The following is a 26,129-nucleotide window of genomic DNA, read 5'->3' on the forward strand; positions in this document are numbered from 1 at the left end:
CTCTATCTACAGGAGCTCAATTTTAGCTTTATTTTTATTTCCCTTTCAAGTTTCATCTCATAAATGAAGTGCATGGATATTAGGAGAAATAAAAATAAATTTCGCTAGTCACAACCACTCTATACAGCATTATAGCACCTTCTTTCTTCTAAAAGTCGATAGCAATGGCACAATTCTAATGTTACACAGGAAATGGAACAAGAACGCCAAGACTTGTTTCACTGTAATATGTCAGATGGCAATGATGTTTGATTTTGCAATGACAATCTTTTATTGTCGAGTTAACAAGTTCTTAAATACAGTGACATATTTTGTAAATCATATCACTAACGGCAGACTGATGAAAATTGTCACATCTTTTTGCTAATGAGGAAATGATTGTTGAGTGATATATATCAATTATTATTTTGAAGGGTTAATAGTTTTCCTGGGGCCTAAAATTAATCAAGTCCAAACAATCATTGACCACACTGTTACTATACTTTTCCAGACAAGATTTTTTGGTAACCGAATAAGAATTATTTTCAGCTATATCTAGCTTCTATTTAACTATCACTTCACTGTTCCCATGACTGTTGTGGTCATTACCTCTAGCCTAGCCATCCTTACCACCTTGTAAAATTGCTCTGCACCTCTATTTTTTCTCTGGCATAAGGAAAGTTTTCGTTTCTCGTAGATTCATTATTTGATAGTGATGGTAAACTTGTCACCAAAAATATTGACAAAGCTAACACATAAAATTCCCACTTCGAAAGTGTATACAGTACTGACGATACTCAATTTAATTTAGACATCCCAAATAATGAGGAATCGATGGAAGAAATATATATACAACGTGATGGGATAACTAAACAACTATAATCAATTAAGAATAGTAATACTCGGGGTCCGGAGGGAATACCCATAGGGTGTCCTCAAGGAGTTAGCTCCACAGATCGCACCTTAGTTAGAGATAATATTCAAGAAGTCACCATCTAAAGGAAAGTTACTGCTAGACTGGAAAATTGCAAGCGTTACACCCATATTCAAAAAGGGAAACAGAAATGACCCAGGCAACTACTGTCCGATTTCATTAACATCAATTATAGGCAAGATACTTGAGCATATCCTCGTTAGCAATATCATGACTTTCTTGGACTTCCTCCATGACTGTCAGCATGAATTCTGAAAAGGTAGATATCATGCGAAACATAGCTCACGCTCTTTCTTCACGATGTTCTAAAATCTGGTGACTCGAAAAGACAAGTTGACGCACTATTTCTAGATTTTAAGAAAGTTTCGACACCGTACCTCATAATTAACTTATATACAAATTACAGTCATGCGGATTAAACAAAACAGTTGTAAACTCGTTATGCGACTTTCTCAGCGATCTTAAACAAAAAGTAGTTCTTGACGGAATTAGCTCTGATGTAGTAAAAGTTACACCAGGTGGTCCACAAGGAAGCATAATTGGCCCCCTGTTGTTCATTATATACATTAATGATCTCTGCTCCCACATTAGCAGTAAAATATGTTTATTTGCTGACGACGATGTCATCTATCGTGAAATTAGTGATCACTCTGACTATGAAATTCTATCATCGGACTTAGACAACATTCATTTGTGGAGCCATGAGTGGGGACTCAAATTTAATCTGAGTACATTTACGGTACATTTCTTGCGGAATTCGTCCAACTATAACCATGTTTATGCAGAGGATGGTATTAATATAAAGGCAACAGACGAGGTGAAGTACCTGGGAGTTACGATAACCTCGAACTTCATGTGGGGAACACATATAAGGAATATTTGCGGCAGAGCCCTGAAAAAATTGGGATTCGTCAAGCATATTGCGGGAAGATTTTCGGAAGAAAAAGTAAAAGAAGAGTGCTATTTCGCACTCGTCCGACCGCACCTTGAATATGCAGCGAGCGTATGGGATCCGGTGCAGAAAGACTTAATCCGCAATCTGAATAAAATACAAAGGAAGGCTGTTCGTTTCGTCAAAAACTGCTACGGGCGTACAGTCAGCGTTACCCAGACCTTAAGCAATTTAGGCTGAGAGCCACTGGAGACTCCGAGGCTGCGCGCTAGGCTTAGATTGCTTGAATAATTGGGAATAGATGTCTTTAAGAGCGACACGGAGAAAATAATATTGGAGCCTCAATATATTTCCAGGTGCGACAGAAGCGGTAAATAAAGAGAGATGTTTTGCCAAACAGATAGATATGGGAATTCGTTTTTCCCCCAAACCATAAACCCTGCCACACGCCTTTTAGGCGGCTTGCGGGGTATTATGTAGATGTAGATGAAAGGTTAAAGAGTAAGTTTCCCTTACCGAATGGTTTATAGCCCATCAAAATAAAAATGTAGCATATGTTTAAGTAGGCACATAGTACAAAAGGAGTCAATTTGAAATATTAAGCTCAAATTATTAGATTGGTATTCAATGTCTTTTTTGTAATACTACTGAAAGATATGATGAACCTAGGGCACAGAAATGCAGCACAAGCAAAAATTATAAACTAAAAACATTTCTATCTAAACATCAGCTGATTTACATCTAAGATGGTCTAATGGTCAAATGGTACTCAAAAACCACAGCCATCAAATGAAAGGATATTTCATCTAACCCGGAGTGGAATTAAAAGGTATGCTTGTACATAGAAAAACTTAAATTTGAAATGCTCCTTCTCTTGCTAGGGAAAAATTTGCATTGCAAGTACAGTAAGCCTTCAAAAAGTGAAAATATTCAATGACAGCAGATGCTATTAATGTTATTCGTAAATGTAAACCTGACTCTACCTGTATAATTGGAAAATAATATTTTAGAAAGACTTCAGGAGGAAATTTACAGAGAAAATTCACATACTGGCACACTGCCAGGGATCAAGAGCAGGTATGCCTCAGAATTTTATATTCCAATGTAAGTGAGGCATAAATAATGCAATTATATTATTTATTTATCTTCAACTCCCCAAAAACGGCACATTTGAGGCCAATACATCAGGTAATTCTAAGAATCAATAACGATGAACAATCACAAACACCCATGCCCTGGGTAAGAGCAACCTCCCCACACAGGACTTGAACCAGCAATCTTGTTGCAGGTGGGTACGTGAGGAGTTCACCCCAAGACAAAAATTATTAAGATTTCCACAATAAAGCATCATTGAGACCCAATAATTGAAAATAAGCAAATTTTTAGGAACTATTTCTGAATATGTTAATACAAATAACATACCTTTTAATTGCCATTTAATGCAGTGTTTGTAAAAACCAAGAAAAGACCTTACAGCTGATGGTTATCTATTCAGAGTGAGAGTTTGACCTCAGATTGGATGAAATGCTTAGAAATCATGGCAGAAAGATGTAATCAGCAAAATGATAGGGACAGTAAAATATTGAAAACATTAGCTGAATGAAAACTTCAAATTGTAATGTGGGTGGCCTAGTTGAGAAGGCCTGTTGTTTCCAGTCTGCCTTAACACAAGCATGCATGAATAGTTACGTAGTGAGCCTAGAAAAAGGCCTGATTAGCTTTCAGTCAAGGTTAGAAAACCATTAGAGGGACAGAATAGAGTTCATTTACCTTAAAAACTGAAGCTGAAGCAAATTACATGCACATTTTTTAGGGTTCCTACAGAAAAATAGTAGCTCATGCATTCAAAACATCACTCTTTTATGTTATGAGAAGCAGAGAAAATAGAATATTCACCAGAACTCGGCTAAGAGCATAGGTGTTTGGCAGACTGGAGTCAAGAAAGAGGGAGAGCAAGTCAATGGCACATGTATCAGCACTCAAAACTGTGGTGTACTTGAGAAAGGTGAAAAAGGAAAAGGGCAATCTCAATCAGTTTAATAAATAGAGGAAATATTATGTAAAAACAATTGACCAAAGTTGCATATGGGAAACAAAGAGAAGCACGAGATATCTTGGCTGCTGACCATTCTCTTTTCTGATACAAAAAAAAATTAATAACTGTCATTAACAAAAAAAATAACCCCTATTTTACCTCACTTTATGAGCCACCGCGCAAGTCGAGAGTGTGACTATCCGGTGTAACTAAGGCAGAAAATTACATAGGGTTAGCTAGTTCTATTGTCCAGGACTTTAATTGTAAGATGCAGTGTACTGTATCTACAGTCCAGTAAGCCAGATATGTCCCACGACAGGTAGAGGGGTTGAGCTAAGAGTTCAAGGTCACATAGAGGAGCACCCACAGCCAGAAACAAACAAGATGCTCCACCAAAGAAAGGGCTTGGTAAGACTGATACTGAAAGAAATAGCATATCTGATGATTCATTTCCAAGTGATGACGGTGAGCGGCAAGGTATGGCTGTGGGTTGCAAACGGGATAACAACTGACCAAGGTCTACGGGCCTCTGTTTGTGCTATGAGAAGCTTGCAAATGAACATATCCATTCAGTGGACATCTCCTTCGGTTAATACTTCCCTCCAAAACTTACCCACTTTCACTTTCAAATAAAACACTATTTCTTACTTCCTGCCATGAGTGATTTTTGGTCACAGCAATGACTGCTCAAGCGGGTTTTACTTCATTATCAATAGTATGTGACAGTAAAATTCTAGAAACACAAATAAAAATGCGAAATGTCTACAGATTCCCCATCATTTATTCTAAAATAACTGAATATAACATAAAACAAAAATTTCTGAAAATATTACTTTCAAGAACCATGATAATTATTATTACAGCATAGAATGCCCGTAAATGTTTAATATTTAACTTTTACTTGGGGGAAACACTACCCAACTATATATCAAGATGCCTACAGATTCCCCATCATTTATTCTAAAATAACTGAATATAACATAAAACAAAAATTTCTGAAAATATTACTTTCAAGAACCATGATAATTATTATTACAGCATAGAATGCCCGTAAATGTTTAATATTTAACTTTTACTTGGGGGAAACACTACCCAACTATATATCAAGATGCCTACAGTGCATGATTTATCAAATTTAAGAAATGACAATCGAAACAAAGGAAACAAGGATACAATTCCCAAGAAAACTGCACAGATTAAAAGCAGTAAGTTATTCGCATCACAAGAAAAAAACAGCTAGAAAGGGCGAGAAGGGAAGAATAAACACAAAAATTGGTCGACCCTCGCCACATTCACCGATGCTTTCGCGCGCCCGCGGAAATACTGACCGATACCCATTAACGAGCTCCGGGCCACTTCGGCGGGGCGGGGAGACCCGGGTTCGAAAGGCGCACATAACTCTCGTGCACCCGCGTGAGCACGGCAGCAAGGGGCACGATCGGCCAACACTCAGAGCAGTGGAGCCCACGCGGCCGGCCGCGGGCCGTACCTGGGTGCTCGTCGGGAGGCGCGGGCCGGCGCGCCGCCTCCCGCCGCGGCGAACGGCCGCACTCGCTGCCCGCAGCCGCGCTCCAGTACCCCCACGCCATCGACTCCGGGACGATGCCCGCGCGCGCGCGCGCCCGGCCCTTACAGGGGCCCGTCCCCTACCCTTCCCTCCGCCCCGCCAACTTCCCCTCCACCCTCCCCTACATCTCTGCCTCCCCTCCACCATCAGAGCGCCCGGTCGATAAAGACTAGAGCTGCGTTTTTCGATTCGTGTCTGTGATTCGAGTCATGCGATTTGGTTCATGCCATTGAACCTGATGACCACTGCATCAAAAAATGAAAAAGCGAACCAAATGGTAGCAGCGATTCAAAATAATACAAGCAACGAATTTATCGCATTTACATATTTTCTGCGTGAATTGGTTTCATGCGATAATTCTTAATAAACCACGAGATCGATATGAACCACATAAAATTCATTATGAAGCATTTAAAACGAATAACGCAATGCAATTAATTCGGTTCATAAAAGCGAATCATTCATCAATTATGAACGAATCATTGTCATGAACGACACAGCTCTAATGAAGACACCACTGACGCAGCGAAATAGACTCATCCATGGCCTTCATCGCCCCCGTCCCGGGCTCGAGGCCCACCACCACCACGCACTCTCCTCTGCGCTGTTTCGGATGTCACTCAGAGAGGCGATCGATATCAGTGGAGGGGATGGATGGGATTCCTTTAGATCGATATGCGTCTCCAAAGCACACCCACGCGAGGCTGCCGCATTGACCTCCGCGATCGAAGCATTCGGCCCACGCTAAAATAAAGAGTGCGGTGAGCTCTACCCTCATCTGTCCTTCCAACCTCCGGGATGAACACTGAAATCGTGAGTAAAATTTAGGATTCCCGGGCGAATGCGGCAACACATTCCGGCGCAGGGGTTACGTTAAGTCAAATGAAAATAGTAGTTACCCTAAAAAAAAAAGTAGTTGGCAACAGACTTTGGAAGGAAAAAAATACGACGGTAGACGGTTTATTTGAACCGAACCGGCAGTAACAATACAAGTGACCGTAGGAGGGCCTTGACGAAAATGAGGACGACGAACACAAGCTGTAAACGAGGAATTTTCGAAGAACTTGAATTTTGAATAACTGGATAACAATGATTAGAATAGTTTAAAATAACAGATTAAATCACTATGCATAAAACCTTGCTTTAATTACAAGAGGTATGTTCAAGGATAGACTCCAGCCGCGGTCACAATGCGATAAAATTTTAGCGCCGCAAAAACGGCGCTTGTACGGCGGTACAAAATTTTTCTCGTTTTAGGCTATTATGTTCGAGCATTCGTACACTACGAGCAGCTTCCGCCAATTTCGAAGGCCATTGCCAAGACAACAATGCCAAGGGGAGCGCGCTTCCAACACGTAAACACGGCTATGAAAATCCTTTTTCTCTTTTCGGTCACCAACTCGCTTCTTCGCTGAGAGAACTCTTACAGGTCCGCACATTCAACACATGTCCCAGGCACCGCAACGGGGCTCAAGGGACGAAATGTCGACGAGACAGACGAGGCGCAGATCCCGAGAGGCTCCTAGGTAACAAACATAAAATTCCCGAGTTTCTGGAGTACATTTTAATTTTTTTCACCGGTTATTTCGCATTGTGTTCCTATACGTTTTCCATTCATAAGGGAGAAGGGAACAATAAAGGCATTAAGTGTTACTCCCAATTTACCTGATACTCGAGTGGAATAGATAGCGACATTTATAAGGACAATAGCTAATTATTTTTAACGTTGAGTTGTTGGACAGTATGCTCTTTAAATTTTCCAGATTTACTATGTGGAACCACGAAATAGGAAATGAAAATTCATTTCGTACAAACCAAACTGACAATTTATTCCAGACCATGGTTTCATGTCATATATATTGATAATGGTATAGTATTGTCAAAACCACCGTCGAAAAAGAAGTATTAGTGTGGCATGTACGAGGTAAATTTTCATTTCCTTTGCCAGTATCATTTCAAATTTTCCAACGACACGTACGGCAAGCAGTAGTGAGAGAAGCAGACAGTATAATTAGATGGCGATAATAAAAATAAATCAGAATTTTTTTCAATAATTCCACTGGATTCCTACGTTTCTTTCGAATTTTTCTCTCTTTTCTGGAGTGGGTGGCCCGACTGCAGATTGCTGACGTGGCCGAAGACTCGAGAGCGTCGCTATAATGGCCCAGGGAAGCGAAACGCGAAAGAAAATTCTCTCAAGAGGTGTAGTCGGTTGAATGCGCCCCCACTTGAGAGGAAAAGGGAAAGGGGAATGCCCGCGGTGACAAACGCCACATAGATGCGAATCGAGCCTCTTGATTGCTCCACGTTCATTCCCAGACGTGACTGAATAATTGAAACCTGGAAGACCAAACGACCGCATTCATCCACCTTCACAGTGGCGTATACAGATCCTTATATTCAAAGGGGGGTTTGAAGAGAGGGGCTCCCTTATATTCGCGAAGGAGGGGACTACCATTCGTAACTCTAAACAGTGGTTTGCAGAGCGTAACGTCGGTGACGAGAGTCATCGCGCTAGGACACTTCAGGAATATTTCTAAAATTTAGTTTGGCGATTAGGGCTTGCCTTTCTAAATCGCTCGCACGTGCTCAGTCTAAACAGCAAAAACTTAAGATAATGAATCGATAAGAGTAGGAAACCACATGATATTTTGTATTTAAATATACCTGCGAATAATAATATATCATGTGGAGTATTACTACAAGCCGCGGTCATGACCTCGCGCATTACAAATTCTGAATACGATGCTTGTATTCTACTATTACTTAAGCGTCACTACGCGTGTTCATGCATGTTCAACGTTGGAGATAATATATCAAAAATATATCCAATAAATTAGAGCTCAAAAGTAAATATTGGGTAACACATGGTGTAAGTTAAAAAATGAAGCATTCTGATGAATAACACCCCATAAAAATGATTTACGTCAAAATTGAGTGAATGCTTGACAACAAATACGACTTAGATACGATAAGTTGGATTGTAAATGCTGTTCCTTATCGTTTTGAACTTTTTATGATAACCTATCATGACTAGATGAGGATGAGTACCTATTCAACATGTCATTGCTAAGATAATCAAAGTCGTCTGTCCAAAATATGACCAAATTCACCTAAATATGACCTTGATGAAACTGTCCGAAATAATTTACATTGCTGCCATCTCTCTTCAATGCCTCGATTCATTTAACGTTACTGCGGCCCACCTATCCCTCTAGGTATTTTAGTTTTGTAGCGTGCCAGTGGGTCATTATGTATATATTTTGTTATTTTCTCTCCATTTTCTTCTTTTCTCACTCAAGTTTTAAACTTTAGTAATGAAGTTTGGTGCGTTTAATGCAAATTATCTCTCTTCTTGAGTTGGTTGTAGTTTTGGATAGTCATTAATCGATGGAGCAGAGGATAATGTAAAATAACGTGATAATTTTACAGTGGAAATGAGAACGTATTGCGTGACCTGCAACCCGCGAGACTTTCCCTCCTTGTGGGCTGTCTAATCGCCAGGAAACCCGATCCCTCGCAATTTCAAGCTACGCTCTATAGCTCACAATTTGTGAGAGTGCGCACAGAAAAGTCTTTCGGCCCTGCGGGTTTACGCTGGGCCAGAGGCCGAGTCCATCACTCATGGAGGTTTTCTCCCAGCATCCTTTGAAGATTTGGGAAAGATTAACGGTAGGGGTGGCCGACCAAAATGACCTCGCGAGCCACTTTGGAAATACATTCCACATAAAAAATGATCTATTTTGCTTCACTGCTGTGCCTTGGTAGTACACCAGGGAGAGTCTATCTGGAAAGCAGGTATCAGGTCTGCTAGTAGGTCATTCATTTTCCCACATTATCTACACCGTTTGGCGTGAGTATTTCGGTAAAATGTTTTACCTAACCCATTTTTTCTATATCGATGCAAAATTTCATTCATTAATCAGTATGTCCACAATAATCAAAATATATACTTCAAGTTTAGCCTTTAAAACGTAGGATTATATATTAAATATATAAAACTACGTTTTAAAGGCTAAACATTTTAAGAGCAAGTATAAAAAACTCTCCGGGCCATATCATTTCGGTTTTCACAGGAGTGTGACTATTTCAAGTATAACGTAAATCCGTGATTACTCCCAGTGACTGCATTTAATTATGCACAAAGTAGTAAAAAAATTTAATTTATTCTACGTAATTTCGAATTTTTACTCTCTGATAAACCTTTATCCAAGACCAAAAGTAAATTCATTCAAATTTAATTTTAAAAATGCAACCTTCCTCAGAGTACCAACACGAAAATAAAATTCGGCCGAAATTACTTCGCTAGTTTTTCCTTAATTCACATTTGTTCGAGCATTATTGACTCACATTAAGTTAAGTCCATCATATCATTTACTAAAGTAGTCTCTATTTACTAAAGTAGTATTTTACAAGCAACAAATATTTAGTTTTTGTTAACTTCATATCTTAATTTAAAAATTCACGACAACAAAAAGAAAATTGAAAATATTTGAATGAAAAATCCCGGTTCTGAAAATTCCAAGCATAATTCTTGGTTTTGAAGGGCCCGTGGATACACAAACAAATACAGAGTAATATCAAAAAAGTGGGACTAACGGATACGCCAGCTAAGGATGCTCCTTCGACTTTTTCTAAAGTAGCTAATAGAGCATAAAATATAGCCATGGTTTGAGCCACTTGTCCACTATTTCAAGGATTTAAGTTACGACCTTCATGCAGAGAATTAGAAGTTAGGGAATACATTTCTGATGAACGACCAAAAATTAGTTAATTGATTTACCTGACATTTCTTTGTTTAAATAACATCGCTGGGATAAATAATTATATATATATTTTTTTTAGATCACGAGATGTGGGTCGTGATCTAAAAAAAATATATATATATAATAAGGGGTCGTGAAACATAAAGTTTGATAAATAATTATACAATGTCGTAGATATATCATAAGAATTACCTCAGTTTTGATAAGTTCTCCGTGTAAAACCAGTAAACCAGTTTCTTTTCGCGAAGTAAAAATAAATTACTTAAATTTCATAAATATTATTGAAATTTAAAAATATTTTCAATCAGTAGCCCTTTTTACGGAATAAATATAATTTTAATAATGAAATATCGTTTGATGTATTAATTAAAAGGAATTCAAAATAAATACACGAGACGAAAAGAATTGAGGCTACGATAAATCTCCATCCCTACAGAGACGAAACCCCAACTTTCGGCCCTTTAGACTTCATTATTTTAATGGAAGGGTTTACGAGTCAGCACTCCACCTAAATCGATTCTCTGGGTCATAATACATTCCCGTTCGTCGGCCACAAGAGCGGGACGACACAGGCGTTACGGGAGGGGGCGCGGAGGCGAAGCCGTTTGGGAGGAGGCAAGCGACGCAGCGGCGACGCGGCGCAGCCGTACCAGTAGATACCGCAGGTCCCACCACTAGGTGCAGTACAGTACAGTAGGTGCCGCGCAGCCGCCACAGGGGGTCTAGGGATCGAAGCGAGTAATATCCTGAAGGTAACCTTGCCGCAACAACTCCCTACATATTTGTAGGAGTTGAATAAATTATTTTGGACCGCCTGTCATCATCATCATTAGTCAACTATCTTAAAGACCGTTTCACACGGGGCACGTCTTTGCGCAGGTTAGCACTGAAAACATGTTGAAATTGCGAGAATGAGAGCTTAGAATTAGATCAGGGGCTATGATGCCGTCTCTCATCCACGCATTCTCGCATGTGTTCCAGCAATTCACCGCTTTACACGACGCAATTTTGATTGCGCCTTGCACACCTTGCAATTAAACACTACCAAAATTTAAAATAATTTTGATGAGTTTTTTTCTCGCGTCCAACGAGGTAATATTTCTTCCCACTTCGTCGTATGATCGTGCAAATCCTTCACAAGGAACGTCCACTTTTTTGACGCAAAGTAAGACCAGCGCTTTTAATTTCTCATGCACTGTAAGGCATGTTTACCTCAAACATTGATCCACGTTGCATGAAAATGAGTAATATCATCCTTTTCGGTAAGATTGCTTCGTTTCCCCACCCAGTCGCAAACACAGAGCAGCCTTGAGAGGAGTCAAAAGGGGGAAGTTCGCCTCCGGACCCTATGAGGCGCCATCCATCTTTCTTACTCACTGAAGGTGAGGAGGGGTGGAGCGGAGGGAAAAGGTTAAAAAGCCCAACGGAAAACATTCCACAAAGCCTAATGTCTCTAGCAAAGGGCACTTCAGAACCATAACCGGGACGCGTGTATGATATAAAAAGCATTCCTCCTAAAAGAAATTGCTCATGTTAACGATTTATAACGAGTCATATTTTTTGTCGGGCGGATACTTTTTCACTTCTGATCCCAAACCCATTATCCGACACCATATTTTACTCAAACAATCCACTATCACAAACTACTGATTTCAACATCCTAAACTGGTCTATTTCCTTAGTTTTTGCAGGCAACTTATGGACCTTTCGACGCTTCTTTTCCTATCCAGTAAGGATAAGACAGAGATCACTGAGTTTCCTTCGAAGTTTCTTTGCACGTTTCAAAAACGATTGGTAAAGCAACACATTAAATATACAACGACGATTAAACAACACAATAAATATTGGTTCCTTTTATGGCTTCTCAACTTTCCCCTGACTCCTACTTTGTTTTGAACATGGCGATGGAACTAATTTATGCGGCAAACGCCTTCACGGCTTTGATAAACGCAGAAGACTACATTGAAATAATTAATCACTTACGATGAAATCTTTAAAAGGCCTCTAAATATCGGGTTTGTTACAAAAATGTTCAATGAATTTGTATATGAGTAGAACTCTCTAAAATAAACTTGTTATGATACTGCGGATTTTCTCGGAATTTTTGGGAGCTGTGGCGGTCACGACCACGTTCTTTTAACAATCAGCTACGGAAATACTATCAATAATTATGAAATATTATCATCTACGAGAATGTTATTAAATATACAGACCTGCTCTGATTTCTATATAATAAAGGAGATATTATTATTGCATGGAAAATATTTCATCTTCTCTGAGTTTTGGGGAAGTAAAATGACACTTTCGACATAGGACAGCTACCTTAACAAGCAAGAAAAAAATGACGTCTAGGAAGCCGTTGGTACAGTATTTGCTACCGAGTGTAATAAAATAAATATCCTTCAAAGGGCACGAGGATCAATACCAACTTTCGCATGCGGAAATCCATGCCCATCTCACCGATTGCAACTACATTAACGGCTGAAGGCCCTGTCCAAGAATCCGTGCTACGTTTTGGGGGCAGTTGGCGCTGCTAAAGCAGCGTAAACACGTGCATTTCGTTTTTTTCCGACGTTTTCAACATTGTATTTTCAACGAAACCTTTCTCGGGCACGGGGTAGGTGTAATATTTTACACCTAAAATGGCCATTTCTAAATTTCGATGTCATTTTGATGACTTGGACACCTGGTTATCCGAATTTGTTCCCACCTTTTTTTAGCTTTAGACGCACACTCTCCTTACAGTAAAAATGGAAAGTCAAGTTCTAAACTTGAACCTTTCTTAAGAAACTTTTTTTTTATTTGAACTTGGATTCAACTCTGCTCTCCAGGTCAGACTTAGAGCCCCAAAAAAACCATCAAATGAAGCAAGACAAGGATGGTTCACAAGTTATACAACGCAGGAAGAAAAAGGTAACAAAACCGAAGGAAAGATGGAATTTTTGGCTCTAATTGGTAGTTACGGAACATTTATTTCACTCGTGTTTCGTGCCGTTCCTCTTCGTAAATCAGAAAATAGAAAAAGCCGGTATATATTCTAAATTACATAAATGGACAATTTCCACGAGATAGGTTCACGGGGGTGGACGGTTCATTAGTAAGTCATTCTGTTCGTTCAGAATAGATGTGCCACTAAATATTCGCGACGAATATTTGATACGAGATATTTGACCGAATGAAGAGTTCGTCGGCGAATTTTATTCACCCAAAAAACTTGCTTTCTTAAAACATGACAACAAAATGATGGAGTATTTGATTTATTTAAACACCGTGAGCGATATCCTTTGGACATCTTCTATTATGCTTCGCGATACACGGTCGCGCAAGATTCTGACTCAGAGGTACGATGGTCTTCAGGTACGACGTTTCGGAAACAATTTGGACGGATATATTACGATTATGTACCGCATATGCATCTCGATTTCAATCAAAGGAAACAGATGGTCACCTTCACAGCTAAATGAAAGCAATAAAAATGGGCAGAAATGAAGTAAGTTTGGCGGGTTGCATTCCCTAAAATAGCCTCAATTTCCCGCAATAACCTTCCGCATTTTCAATCGAACTTTTAAGGAAATTATAAAAACCGTCCAAAATTCCGTTTGCATCGTGTCATTAGACCGGTTTTCCGTGATTTCCAGAAGGACACCTGCGGTCCGAAGAAAAAAGTAATTTTCCCTGCCCTGTACTGTAAAGCTACTCTTGCTGAAACACATTTGTTCAACAAAGATGTTATGACATAACAGGGAACTCAGTCGAAGTTATCATCATCTTCAATCGCCGAAAGCGCAAGGGTGAAAGACATTTATGTGATTAAGTGATACAATAAGGACAACACCAGCAGGCATACTTAATTACCTAAATGGAAAATTTCCATGAGAAGGTTCAAGAGCAATGATGCTACATTATATAAGAATATGTCACTATGCTATATATAAAATATAGAATAAGTGATCAACAGCTCCTCTTCGATTGAGGTTATACATACGGGCTTAATAATACTCCCATGAAAGTAAGGCAACAGAAAATTTCATTTTCATTATTCCCCACTACGGGGTCACCCATGCTCACTTTCACATTCTATAGTTAATTATCTGCAATGGAACAGGCTGTCAGGCATTCTTTTGGGTTAGGGTATCTTAAAGCGACAAATTTCCCCAGCGACTATGTTGGTGCCTTAGATCAGAATTTATGACCAAAAGGAGAAGATCTCTATGGTAGAGGGAAGCCTCAAGACCTACTCCATCATCTCGAAAAATTTTATGCATAACCGCAGGCAGGAATTTTCGTCCCTTAAGAAAACATCCAGACAGGATTCCATATCATCAGCTACCTTAATGAGTCTCATCTTCAATCTTTGTGGGCGCCTCTCTCATCCTGCTAATTACGCAACCCTCACAACACACCAGAATGACGAACCCTCTAATTTTAAAAGCCGTTTTACACGGGGCACGTAATTCCACAATCTGACTTGTTTACCAAGGCGCAATCGAAATTGCACCGTGTAAAGCGGTGAATTGCTAGAACGCATGCGAGCATGCATAGACGTGAGATGGCAAAACAGCCCGTTCCAATTTCGTTAATGAATTCGCGTAATTTCACGCAATCATGAGAAATTAATGCAGTTCTAACCTGCGCAATTACGTGCCCCGTGTGAAACGGCCATTATACAGTAATGAAAAAATGGAAAATGATAGTGATTGAAGGAAAATGTGGACACCTGTCCAACTTTCTGAGGGTTAAGTTTCATAAAAATAAACTTTTCAATCAAAATAAAAAATATGTAAACAAACACTGTCGTCAGCCTGTAAAACAACCTCAACAAGACACTATTTTCCAGTCCCATCAGGAACAGCCAGAAATTTGCTCTGGGGACCTCGAGTGGTCTGCGGGTTGCTTATACCAATATTTTGTAGTCAATACGCAGGCATCATTTAATACATACATTTAATCGAATCGGTACAAATTTTGTTTGCAAAATGCTGAAAGTTAAATTCATCGTTTGTTACTATCAGACATTATGAAATATAAATACATCGAAAAAGGGAGTGTTAGAGGATATCCACCCTTGGGCTAGTGGTCTCCTCAGCATATGTCTTGTGGGTATTCGCTACCAGAGAAAAAAATCAAGGGGGTGAGGCAGAAGCCCCCAAATCCCCCTACCTGGCTACAGGTCTGAGTCCCATTGTGTGTGATGAATGGAGATTTTCCAGTAATTCCTTTTCTATAAAAATTCCTATCAATAGAATCATGCCTTTCCTTTACAAATTGTCAATTCCAAACATGGAAACATAAATCAAGTTTACATATTTGACATAAAGGAATATCTAAAAAATGCAATTACAATTCATTCGTTTTTATTCACCTCATAATGTATATAGAGCTGCAGGGAATACCATCAAGTGACAAACAAATAATAGCATAAACCAGAAGCCTACATCTTTTACAAAAGTTTGCCGACCTTGATTTTGAAAGACGAAGACAGTTGATCGTTTAAATCAAAAGCTCTGCCAATTTGGTGACGTTAACAGTCTATAAGCATTTATTAAGCCAAATAAATAGGTATATGTATCTCAATACTCCTCTTTTAATTCAAACCTATGGATGCCAAAAAGAATAAAAATTCTTCTGCCAATAAATTATCTTCTGGAAATGATGTGCCAAAATACCATCTCTATCTCCCCTATCCAATGCCTTCTCATCAATCTGAAATGGTCATTTCCCAAATAATTAAATGAGTACCTTAGTGTTTCCCAGTTCACAAAAAGGGATCTTCCAGTGCATCAAATAATTATATATCTTTTGCATTCCTCTATTTAATCTTCAATTAAGAAAACTTTCCTGCAATCATACAATCAACTAGCTGTGTAACTTAAATAGTGAAAAACGTAAGATACAATCCATAAATCATTTTTATAAATGAATTACAAACTCACAAACTAAGCATTGGTAATACCCTGGAGTAAGGCTTTTCATATTAACCGTTAGCAGATGTGAGTAAGTGCTGAGATATAAACAATGACTCAACGCTGAAAAAATTTTGAATATTAAATAAAAACAGCTACATAATTTTCACAACAAATTCCATCCCTCAGCATTAAGTCAACTTCTTGAAATTAGCGTAAAACAGCAACGTCATAGGCTAGCTCCAATCAATTCAAAAGATTGAAATGAATTGATCTTATATCAGGAAATGCAATAAAAAACACATGATACACAAAAAACACCAACTACGTCATCTGACTTTCTGAAACTGATATGCTATGCCAAAATTCATATCAATTTGACTTGTGGTTTTGTATAGTAATGTAATATAAGTACACACCTAGTCATTTTCAACTTACAAAGATAATTGAAAGACATGGCAAATGATTACATCAAGATGCCTGAAAGGATGCCCTACTATTGTTAAAATTCAATAAATATAATAACTTTATCTAAAATCCACACTCTTCAATGCACCTAATTTTTAAAGAATAGCCCCTATTTTTTTGCCTCACCCACACATGCATGGGTATGTAACCTGCATGGGTAATATGTACATATCAATCAAGCAATCAGATGTAGGGATAGGACCAAATTACTTGCTCTTAACTATTATTAACCATTTACCAAAAAAATCAAAGAAAAATCCAGCTAGGACTTCTTATAAAACTGAGCGCAAGACTGAACACAATACATGCTACCATAAAAATGATTATATTGTGCTAATGAATTTAAGTCTGATATATGTAATTTAGAAGGAGAGAAAAGGCCAACATTGAAGTTGAAAATCTCAGGTACAATAGAAGACAATAGTACAATAGCCTCGCCGGCCTTGGTGGTGGAGGGGTAAAGTTCTCTCCTGCCAAGCGAGAGGTCACAGGTTCGAGTCCTGCCAGGGTAAGTTTCCCCTATCCAGGACATGGTTGTTTGTTACTTGCAATTGTTGAATTTGTTAAATACCCCGATATAAAATGGCCTATGAGAGCTGTATTCGGCGGTTTGGGAATAAAATAAAAAATACGAGAAGAGGCTGAGGCCAACCCGGAACTAGGAAACCATAAACTTGAGGAGAGAAGGAGTTCTGCTTCTTAGGTAGCCGAGTTATCAGCTCTGGACAAAGTAACAAAGAAATATTTATGTGCATAGTAAATAGCCTAAGCAAAGACAGCATTCCTAAAAAAGAGGAGTTCCTTATCAACTGCAAATACAGGGGCTGAAGTAAGGAGGCAATTCATTAGGACTAATATTTGGAGTATGCTTCTTTATGACGGTGAAGCATGGATGATGGCAGCAGCAAAGAAGTCAAAGCTGGTAGCTACAGAAGAATGATGAAGATCAAATGAATAGATCATTTGTGAAATGTTGAAGTTTTAAGAAGGATGGGAGAGAAGACAAATCTTTTGAAAGCCTTGGGAAGATGACTAGACAACTTAAGCAGCCACATCATGACACATGATGGTCTGATGAATATAATTATTGATGGTCAGGTGGTAGGAAAGAATGGCAGAGGAAGGATTCAGATGAGATACTTTGAACAGGTGATCAAGGATGTAAAACCAAAGAAATGTGTGTATTAAAAGACTAGCTGATAGGAGAATTAATGGAGAGCTACATCAAAACCAATTGTTGGATTTCTGGCTGCTGCTGATGATGATGTGATTCATTTATGTCAGTCACTAATTTATCTATCATGCAATTTCTTTAGATTGACCTTGTTCTGAGCCATATTGAGCAGCAGAACCATAAAATATTTAATTATTATCAAAACCAGTAGTAATTCGAAAAAGGAAATTATAAAACACCACTACCTATCAACTATTAAAAACAATATAATTTTACTAATGGACTCACCATGGATTGTAAGCTCCGAGTCCTTGTTCACTTCATAAAGACGGATTGCTTCATCCAATTCCAATTGAGTTGATATTGTACATGGATCCCCTGTGATGAGAAAATCACATTTATTTAGTGCAATAAGGCATTAAAGTATTCAAGGATATATAAGGAATCCAAACAGAAGTAAACCAAATATGCAGCGGCTTACTGAAAGAAGTTTTAGTCACGCAAATCCAAAAACATCGGAGGCATTACAGAAACTCTTCACAAGTTTTTGAGTAAAGCCAATAAAGAAGAAGCACATGGATAAAATATACTTAAATTAACATACAATACTATCAAGAGAACATTTTTGTGAGTGAGGCATTATGTATATTAGTTTGACTCAACTGGTTGAAAATCGAAGGAGAAAAGTAATCTACAGTCAATCCACAGATACCACAAACAGCCATTATCATGAGATGCATGAATATTGTGATATCCACCCAAAAAATAACAAGAGAGCATAAATCATCAAACATGTAATTGTCTTACATGCATGAAAGAGTACAATTAATCTATATTTCAACCCATGTGTAAATTAAATTTGAAGAAAAGATAACCACATACAGTCACAGGCAAAACTCTGTGTGGATGAATGTGGGTGTGCTCACTTGAGAGAAGTTGCAAGGCAAGTTCAACTAGGTAAAGTGGATGCAGTAAGATGAGCAGGATGATAGGGTATGAGGCAGAAGAAGTGAGAGGGAAAGGTAAGGAATAAGCATAAAGCAAGTCATCAATTGGAGTTGAATGAAAGTAAGCTCGCCCCAGCTAAGTAGAAAATCGATAAATTTGTTTCGTGCCTTCAAAATGAAGCATTGACCTTCCTTGAACCAGGTTAATTACTTCCATTCTTTGCACAAATATTTACCAACATATGCCCATTTAAGGGTGGATTTTGGGATAGGATTTAGATTTAGATTCTCAAATTCTTACAATTCTGTAAGTCAGATAAGTTAGTTGGATATCTGTGGCACGGTTAAGATAAAATCTAAGTGTCATGAGTTTTACATGGAAAGTAGCAAACGTCAGTCTTCTGAGGAAATTGATTCATTTACTCTAAGATTAAAATCATGCTTAAAGCAACATGGCTCCCATAATAATATTTAACTTTGACCCAGGTAACTTGGGCTTAAAATATTTGAAAATGTTGATTTGATGTGCGAGTAAGTCTAGGTAAACCATTGTTCTTGGCCAGTAGGAATGATAACTGGGAACATTTAAAATGTAATAGCATTTTTGCATCTCCTTGAACCTTCATAGCAAGCCCAAATATAAAAAAAATTTCAATAAAAAACCAAACGAGATAACTGGGACCACAATTTATGAATTGAAGGGCATGGAACAACAAGAAAGGTCGCAGACGACAAAGGTACGCCACAAAGTTATTGGTTATGTACTCAGCTTGGGCCATCTCACTTCCATTCAGCTCCTACTAGACAGCTTACTTTATGCACGCCTTACTCTTTGCAGAAGGGTAGATTTCCACGAGGTCATTTGGATTCCGAATCAGGAAGATGGTAACACACTTTCCAGCACTTGGAAACAAGCGTGTGTTTCTGGACCCCAGAAAGACCTCCTCCTTCCCATACTTAGTGGACAGAGGACCAATGAGTAATGAACGTGCCTGCACTCTCAGTCTGGCGTTACCGTTCAAATACCGGACACCCTAGAAGCACTCTTCACTTCAACCTGGCCTGAGGATGCCTACAGCACAGTAGGTGAAATTTCGCCATCAAAATGAAAACATGTACAGAACCCAGAAGTCTAACCTACTGCAAACCTGAAGGCTACAAAAACTTACATCAGATGCCTTTCTATTCCTCACTTTCCCTTTCCACTTCTCTTTCCCCTGCCCTGCTCACCATCTCTAGTTTCAATACCATTTCCAACATATAAGTTGTTTTGAGAATTTGATGCCCTTCCGCTGAACAACACCAAATCCATCTACAAACACTTTAGACTGTAAATACATATTCAAAAAAATCTCTTATTGCCACCAGGGGCTATCAAAAAGACTTCAAAAAGTGCATTACACATGAATATACTCATTTCTAAAGGCATTGATGGATTCACTCACTGGATTGGAATCACTAAATTGCTAACATATAACTAACAATAAGTATAAAGTTTCAATTCTAAATAATGATCTACACATGTGTACAATAAAACAAACCACACCCCAAAACAAAACTGGAAACATAACAGAATGAAAAATTAAACCAAGACATATTCACTGGAATTTTTTAAAACTGCATCATTTGAACTCATATTCATATAGTTACATAATTACAGAGTTTTCATGTGCTCAAGCCCCGGAATTTGCTATTACGGAATTGAGCGGACTCACTGGCTTTGGAAGGGGGCAAGGTTACCAGCTTGAAAGGAAACACAACATTATGAATGTAGTTTCCTTAAATTTTCAATGCTTGGAATCAACACTCATAGGGTCCATTCATCCTCTTCTCACTAGTTCAGAAACCTATTCACCTAGACATGAAGCCAAAAATTTACCCACGCCCTGAACTATAGTTCACTTCATACACAATGCAATTAAGATTGAAAAGACCAATAATTAACCATGCTCATGCATGAAAATTATCCTCATATCAAAGAAATTAGCACTTTAGTTAGAGCCAGAATAATTAAAATGCATCATCAAAGGTAGCAGTTTCAGGTGAAATCTTTTTGGTGGAAGGGAGGGGTTGTAGTCCACCCTCTTGGCTATGAGCCTGATTTTACAATACCTAAGATTACAAATATACCTGAAGCTGAGACAGATTTACGAAGAGCATAAGTCAAGAGAATAAAATAGGAAGGGGCTGGAGACAGGATTGCTCCCATAGAAACTCACCTGATTAAAATATTTGGGACACATTTTACCAATAGGGTAGTTTCCTATTATTTTTTTATTGCCTAAATCAAAGCACTTTTACTCCTGGAGTACGCATTGCAAGCTTTTAGATTTTTAAATGACAATATCTATTTTTCATAATTAAATGAAAAGTGAAAATTTTCAAGTGCGTGAATATGCGACGGCTAAGGCCCAGCGCACACGGTGTGACTGTTTTACAACTACCGTTGCAAACCAGTTGCGCGCGCAACTGTTTTGTGACATCGACAATGTATTTGAGTGGGGAGGCGCACACGACGCGACTGGTTTTTGACGATCTCAAACCAGTCTGAAACCAGTCACATGCAACCGTGGGCCCGCGGTTGCAGTTGCGTTGCAGACTTCAGTTGCACGAGACCACGTGGTGTTTTGGTGGTATTTTGGCGGCCGTATAGTGTCGATCTCAAATTGAATGATCAAGAAGTCAACATGAAGCTCGTTGGAGCAGTAGAGAAGCATGAAGTCCCGAACAAATGCAAATTATATAACGTCTTTGGTATTGATAATAGTTCACAGCGTCTTCTTCTCCTGACTCAGTGTTAGTAAGCGCTGACGGCCAAGGCAAGGGCTAAAAAACAACACGGACCACACTAAATAAACACTTCACTGATTGCACAATGGACGAAACTGATTTACAACCAGCCCTTTGTCATTACACCCGTGCGCGGACAGAAGTTTTGTTTCAGTTGCAAACTGGTTGCAGACGCAACTGATTCCCAACTGTGGTCACAAAAGAGTCGCTCCCTGTGCGCTGGGCCTAAGTATGAAAGCTGGGAAATGCCCGTGTGATGTCATTCTGCTTCCCTCTGCCGCCGTGTGAGGTGACCTTGGGGCAAGGATGTGTGCGCTGCTGCGATGCAGGCTGCTGGCAGGTAGCAGAGTACCCTGCTAGCAGGTAGCGCTTGGCTTAAATAAGAATTATTTATCAAACGAAGGAAACTTTCCAACCATAGGCAGTTTTAATAGGTGATTATTAAGAGATATTTCCCTGAGCTCTGTGCCTCATGCATGCATTGGTAATCTCAGACAATGTAAAACTCCTATCTACTCGTATAGAAACTAGGTCCCTGTGACGCCACGTGGAGTGGCATCGCATGGGCGCAAATCTGGCCTTTTTCAAATGCGATTATAATTTACCATTGCCATTTGTCTAAACTGGGATTTCTAAAACCAAATAATTTGTATATTATGAATATACTAATGGTGGGTAACAAATCGCAATCAATGCCCTTCGTTTTCTTTGATGAAGGAAACTACCCTATTATTTAGATGACATTCTATACAGCATACACTCCACACCAGATGTGTGCGTGCATGAATTACATGCATCATGTTGTTTTCTGGAGGGTATATTAGTGGCGTTGAAAGTGTACTAATGAGCAAATGTAATAAAATTAAAAGTAAGAGAAAAGAAGAGAGATAGAACAAGAGAGCATGATTGAAGCTGAATGCGGACCACAGTGAATAAGCTGGAGACAGGAGAAAAACTGTTGGGCGAGTGACTGGGATCAGCCATGAACCATTGGAGCAGGCAATCCAGTCCTCATAAAAATTAAATGCAGTCCAAATGGATCAAGGAAGAATACCAAGGTATCCTGCATGCTATATGACCAATTCATCCGCAACCGCCTTGCAAGACTAATAACTTTCACATACAAGACATACACAGTCAAGAGGCCCATATGTTTCCATTTATTATCTATTGCCTAATTCTCGAGCTATTCACAGTCAACAATGAATGGCCTCAATCCTTTCACATGTAAGTTGATGACATCACACATTCCTGGCTAGCTGGTCACCGCTTGTCAGTTACTCCTTGACCTTGAATGGTGTGTTGTTGCTTACACACTTATGAGCAATTTATTTCTCAATGATCAGTAAACCAGTTAATGAACCATATTCCTGAGGACATCACCAACTCATGGGAAGTGGGATGCAACTTTTGATTTTAATTTTTAATTTATGAGAGGATGGTTAAATGAGAAAGATTTTCACTCCAGCAGCTGATTTATTTTTTGACTGTGGTTAGGCATAGACCTTTTTATGCACTGAAGATAGGAAAGTCTGCAAGAGTTATTGCCAGCGAGCATGCATGCAAACTGAGCCAGGGAGGCAGGCGGTGCAATAAAAGCCAAATTGCAAATGATCATTGGTGTTTTTAAATTGATTCCCGCGTTGCTTTTGAACCTCACCCACAGACTATACTCAAAATTTGAGGCTTTGAGGTACTCTATACACAGACTATACTCAAAATTTGAGGTACACACTGATGACGAGAAACTAAACTGGGACGTCTGATCCAGGGGCGCAGCCAGGAATTAAGGGTGGGGGGGGGGTTTAGGTGCAACTAATACCGGGGTGTGTGGGGTATGGAATACCGACCAGGATAAGCAGCAGGTGCGAGATTAATAAATTGCGGAATTTTAAGATAAATGGTTCAAAATGGTGATTTTTACGGCTTTCTTCTTATTAATCCTTTCACTATTATATTAGTAATATCAATCGAATTTAGTAAAATGGATTTAACTTAAAAATTTCTCTGAGGACTGGGGGGGGTTTTATCCCTCAAAACCTCCCAGTGCTGCGCCACTGGTGTGATCCATAAAGGTACTGCACAAACTATATAACGCAGGCCACTTTCAGATAGATAAAGTGAAAATAGCTTAAGATGAAAATTAATTCCATCAGAAGAGGGGGTATGGGTGACCTTTGGGGAGACGGGACCTGACTGCAGATGCTTCTTCAGCAACTGGGTACATTTAGAGGAAGTGAGGCATGGGTGAAGACGCACTATTATAATTCATTTTCGGGTATACGTCTGCGTGCTTAATATTTAACTCAACGTTTCGTTCCACTTACTGGGAACGTCGTCAGGAGAAATGGGTGAAGACCCCTGGAGTAGGAGTATGAAATGATGATGGTAATGCTCAGGGATGAGAACCAAGGGTGTGGAACAGCATGCATATGCCTGATGAGGGTGATAGTGAGGTTTAGGGGATGCAGAGATTGGATGCTGAATCCCCCTCCAGGCCATACTGTACATAAGTACAGCCCAAGGCCATGAAAAAATTCTAGACCCTGTGGCTACTTGACTATTTCCCACCTTTTCCTTTTAAAAGGATTGGGTTTTTCCCAACATTCCCATTATGCCATCCTTTGACACATGGCCTAGCACTACCCATACAGATAATTTCCTACTTCCTGGTTGAAAACTGTATGATACAGACAATTCAGTGCTGGCTTTTACATAAATTTTAACCTGAAAAGTTTAATACCAGCTCGGTCTGAAGTGAAACAGATAATTTGTACTTTGCCAAACTAGTCACTTAACTTTAAGTTCCATACCAGATCAAATCCCTGCTATAAAGTAGTGTAGAATTCCAGACATCTCTGGATTCCACTCATCCTGAATGTTGGTAGAAGATTGTGAAAAGAAAATGGGACTGCTCCATAAAAGCAAAGAGAAAATGGGGGCAATACTATAATGCCTAGGATCTAATATATTTTCTAACCTAGACTGAAATTTAAAAAAACTTAACTTCTACACAAGCTGTTAGATTCAGATTTCTACTCTTGCATGCTTCAAATTATAATGCTAAAGCAAGAGTGAAATATTATTCAAAAAAGTACATGATTTCCAAAGCTACAATCATGCTGATGCAGTTCACCGCTAAATGTATACAAATATACACCATTACATATTAACTGTGGAGCATTCCTAATGATGTGGTGTTGATCTTCTGCCAGAAACAGATCACATTCATTGACATGCTGAGTCACTTTCATAATAAATGCAAGTGGAATAAAAATCAATCAATAATTTAATCCAAATAACTGCTGCACTTTACATCTAATTTTAAAGACAAGACAAGAATTTCGTATTGCAAAGTCAAAGTGATTAGCAGCAATGAAATGATTTCTCAGGCTTATGCATTAGTTAAGTCATCACATTACAGATTCTTATTCATGTTTATTTTACCAAACAAACCCTTTTGGCCTGTCTGAAAGCATCCAGTGATATTTTAATGATTCTTTCTACCCTACACTTGGAATTCCAAGTATTTTTGTAAACTAAAACAGGCAATATTAAACATAAAATTTAGCTTTCAAAGTAACTTTCCCAGAATGACCATATTTTCAAATATGTAGTCACCAGCTTGTAGCTGTATAGCTCAATTATTTGACATTTCAGTCATCATAAAATTATCTACAGCTTTGGATAAGCATTGATTGGCTTAATTGTATATATACATAGTTCAATTAAATGTGAGCCTCAGCTTGGAGTTGATTATTTAATAGGAAGATACTTCAACTTGATACTTACATAACATAATGAGAGAATTGAAGTTCTCAAATCACTCAATTATCAAACTCTATGATTGCCAAGCTTGAAATAATGACAAACACACTTTTCAATTTAATATGAAACAATATAAAATACTATCAGTAAAAAAAAGCATGACATCCGAATTCGAGGAGCTAAATTATCTAAACTAAGCAACTAATTTGAATGTGAAGAAAAGCAAAGAAGAGACCATTTATTTATTCCTTAGGTCATATACTTTAAAAATATCCTCTGCTCTGCAATATTTCTTATGCTCAATTTCTTCCCAAAAAATACCCCTTTATAGAAGAACAATCATGCACCCAACTTTGAGAATTTAGTATTCCCACAATTAATAGTTTAGAATTATAGAAGCTAGAGCTATTTCAAACACACTTCGAGAGATATTGCTTACACTAACATAATTAATAATATTAGTGAATATCTCTTGGAGTTCACATCGGGTAAGGTTTTCCATCCCTCCTTCCTTATACGTTTCGACAAGCTACAATATTTCGACAAGCGACAACAATGTTTTGACGAACAAGATCTTCAATACTTCATTATGGCAAAGCATACGACATTACTTCATTATAGATGATGTTGTAAATAATGCAAACCTCTGCTAACTTTGAAACCAATGCTGCAATAGCAAATTGATTGCTAATGCCATGTACTGAAGAATTTAAGCAATGTAAGTGCTTGGAAAACTTTAGATCAAATAAAAATGTCACAGCCAATATAGTTTTTTTTTATACAAATGCATGTTTTGCTAATAGCAGCTTGGCTATGGACGTGGGATGAGGAAAGACTGGCGAGGTTGCCAACTACTCGGCAATAGCTAACAGTTCATGATTCATATGTGGCCATGGCTCTGTGCTT

At 38.6% G+C, this 26,129-nt stretch overlaps 1 protein-coding gene across 7 annotated transcripts in view; it reads right to left on the reverse strand.

Annotated features, from left to right (window-relative positions):
- LOC124171663 (atypical protein kinase C) overlaps positions 1-26,129 on the reverse strand; it is a 65,825-nt gene that overhangs the window by 21,976 nt on the left and 17,720 nt on the right. For 5 of the 7 annotated variants that reach the window (XM_046550889.1, XM_046550888.1, XM_046550890.1 and 2 more), the window contains one exon: positions 18,007-18,096. In XM_046550889.1, coding sequence (XP_046406845.1) covers positions 18,007-18,096 — 90 coding nt within the window. Of the gene's footprint in view, positions 1-5,168; positions 5,309-5,329; positions 5,452-18,006; positions 18,097-26,129 lie in introns of those variants that run through there. The other 2 variants (XM_046550891.1, XM_046550892.1) reach the window with 2 other exon arrangements.

Source organism: Ischnura elegans, chromosome X (assembly GCF_921293095.1).
Source record: "Ischnura elegans chromosome X, ioIscEleg1.1, whole genome shotgun sequence".
Classification (NCBI taxonomy): Eukaryota; Metazoa; Arthropoda; class Insecta; order Odonata; family Coenagrionidae; genus Ischnura; species Ischnura elegans.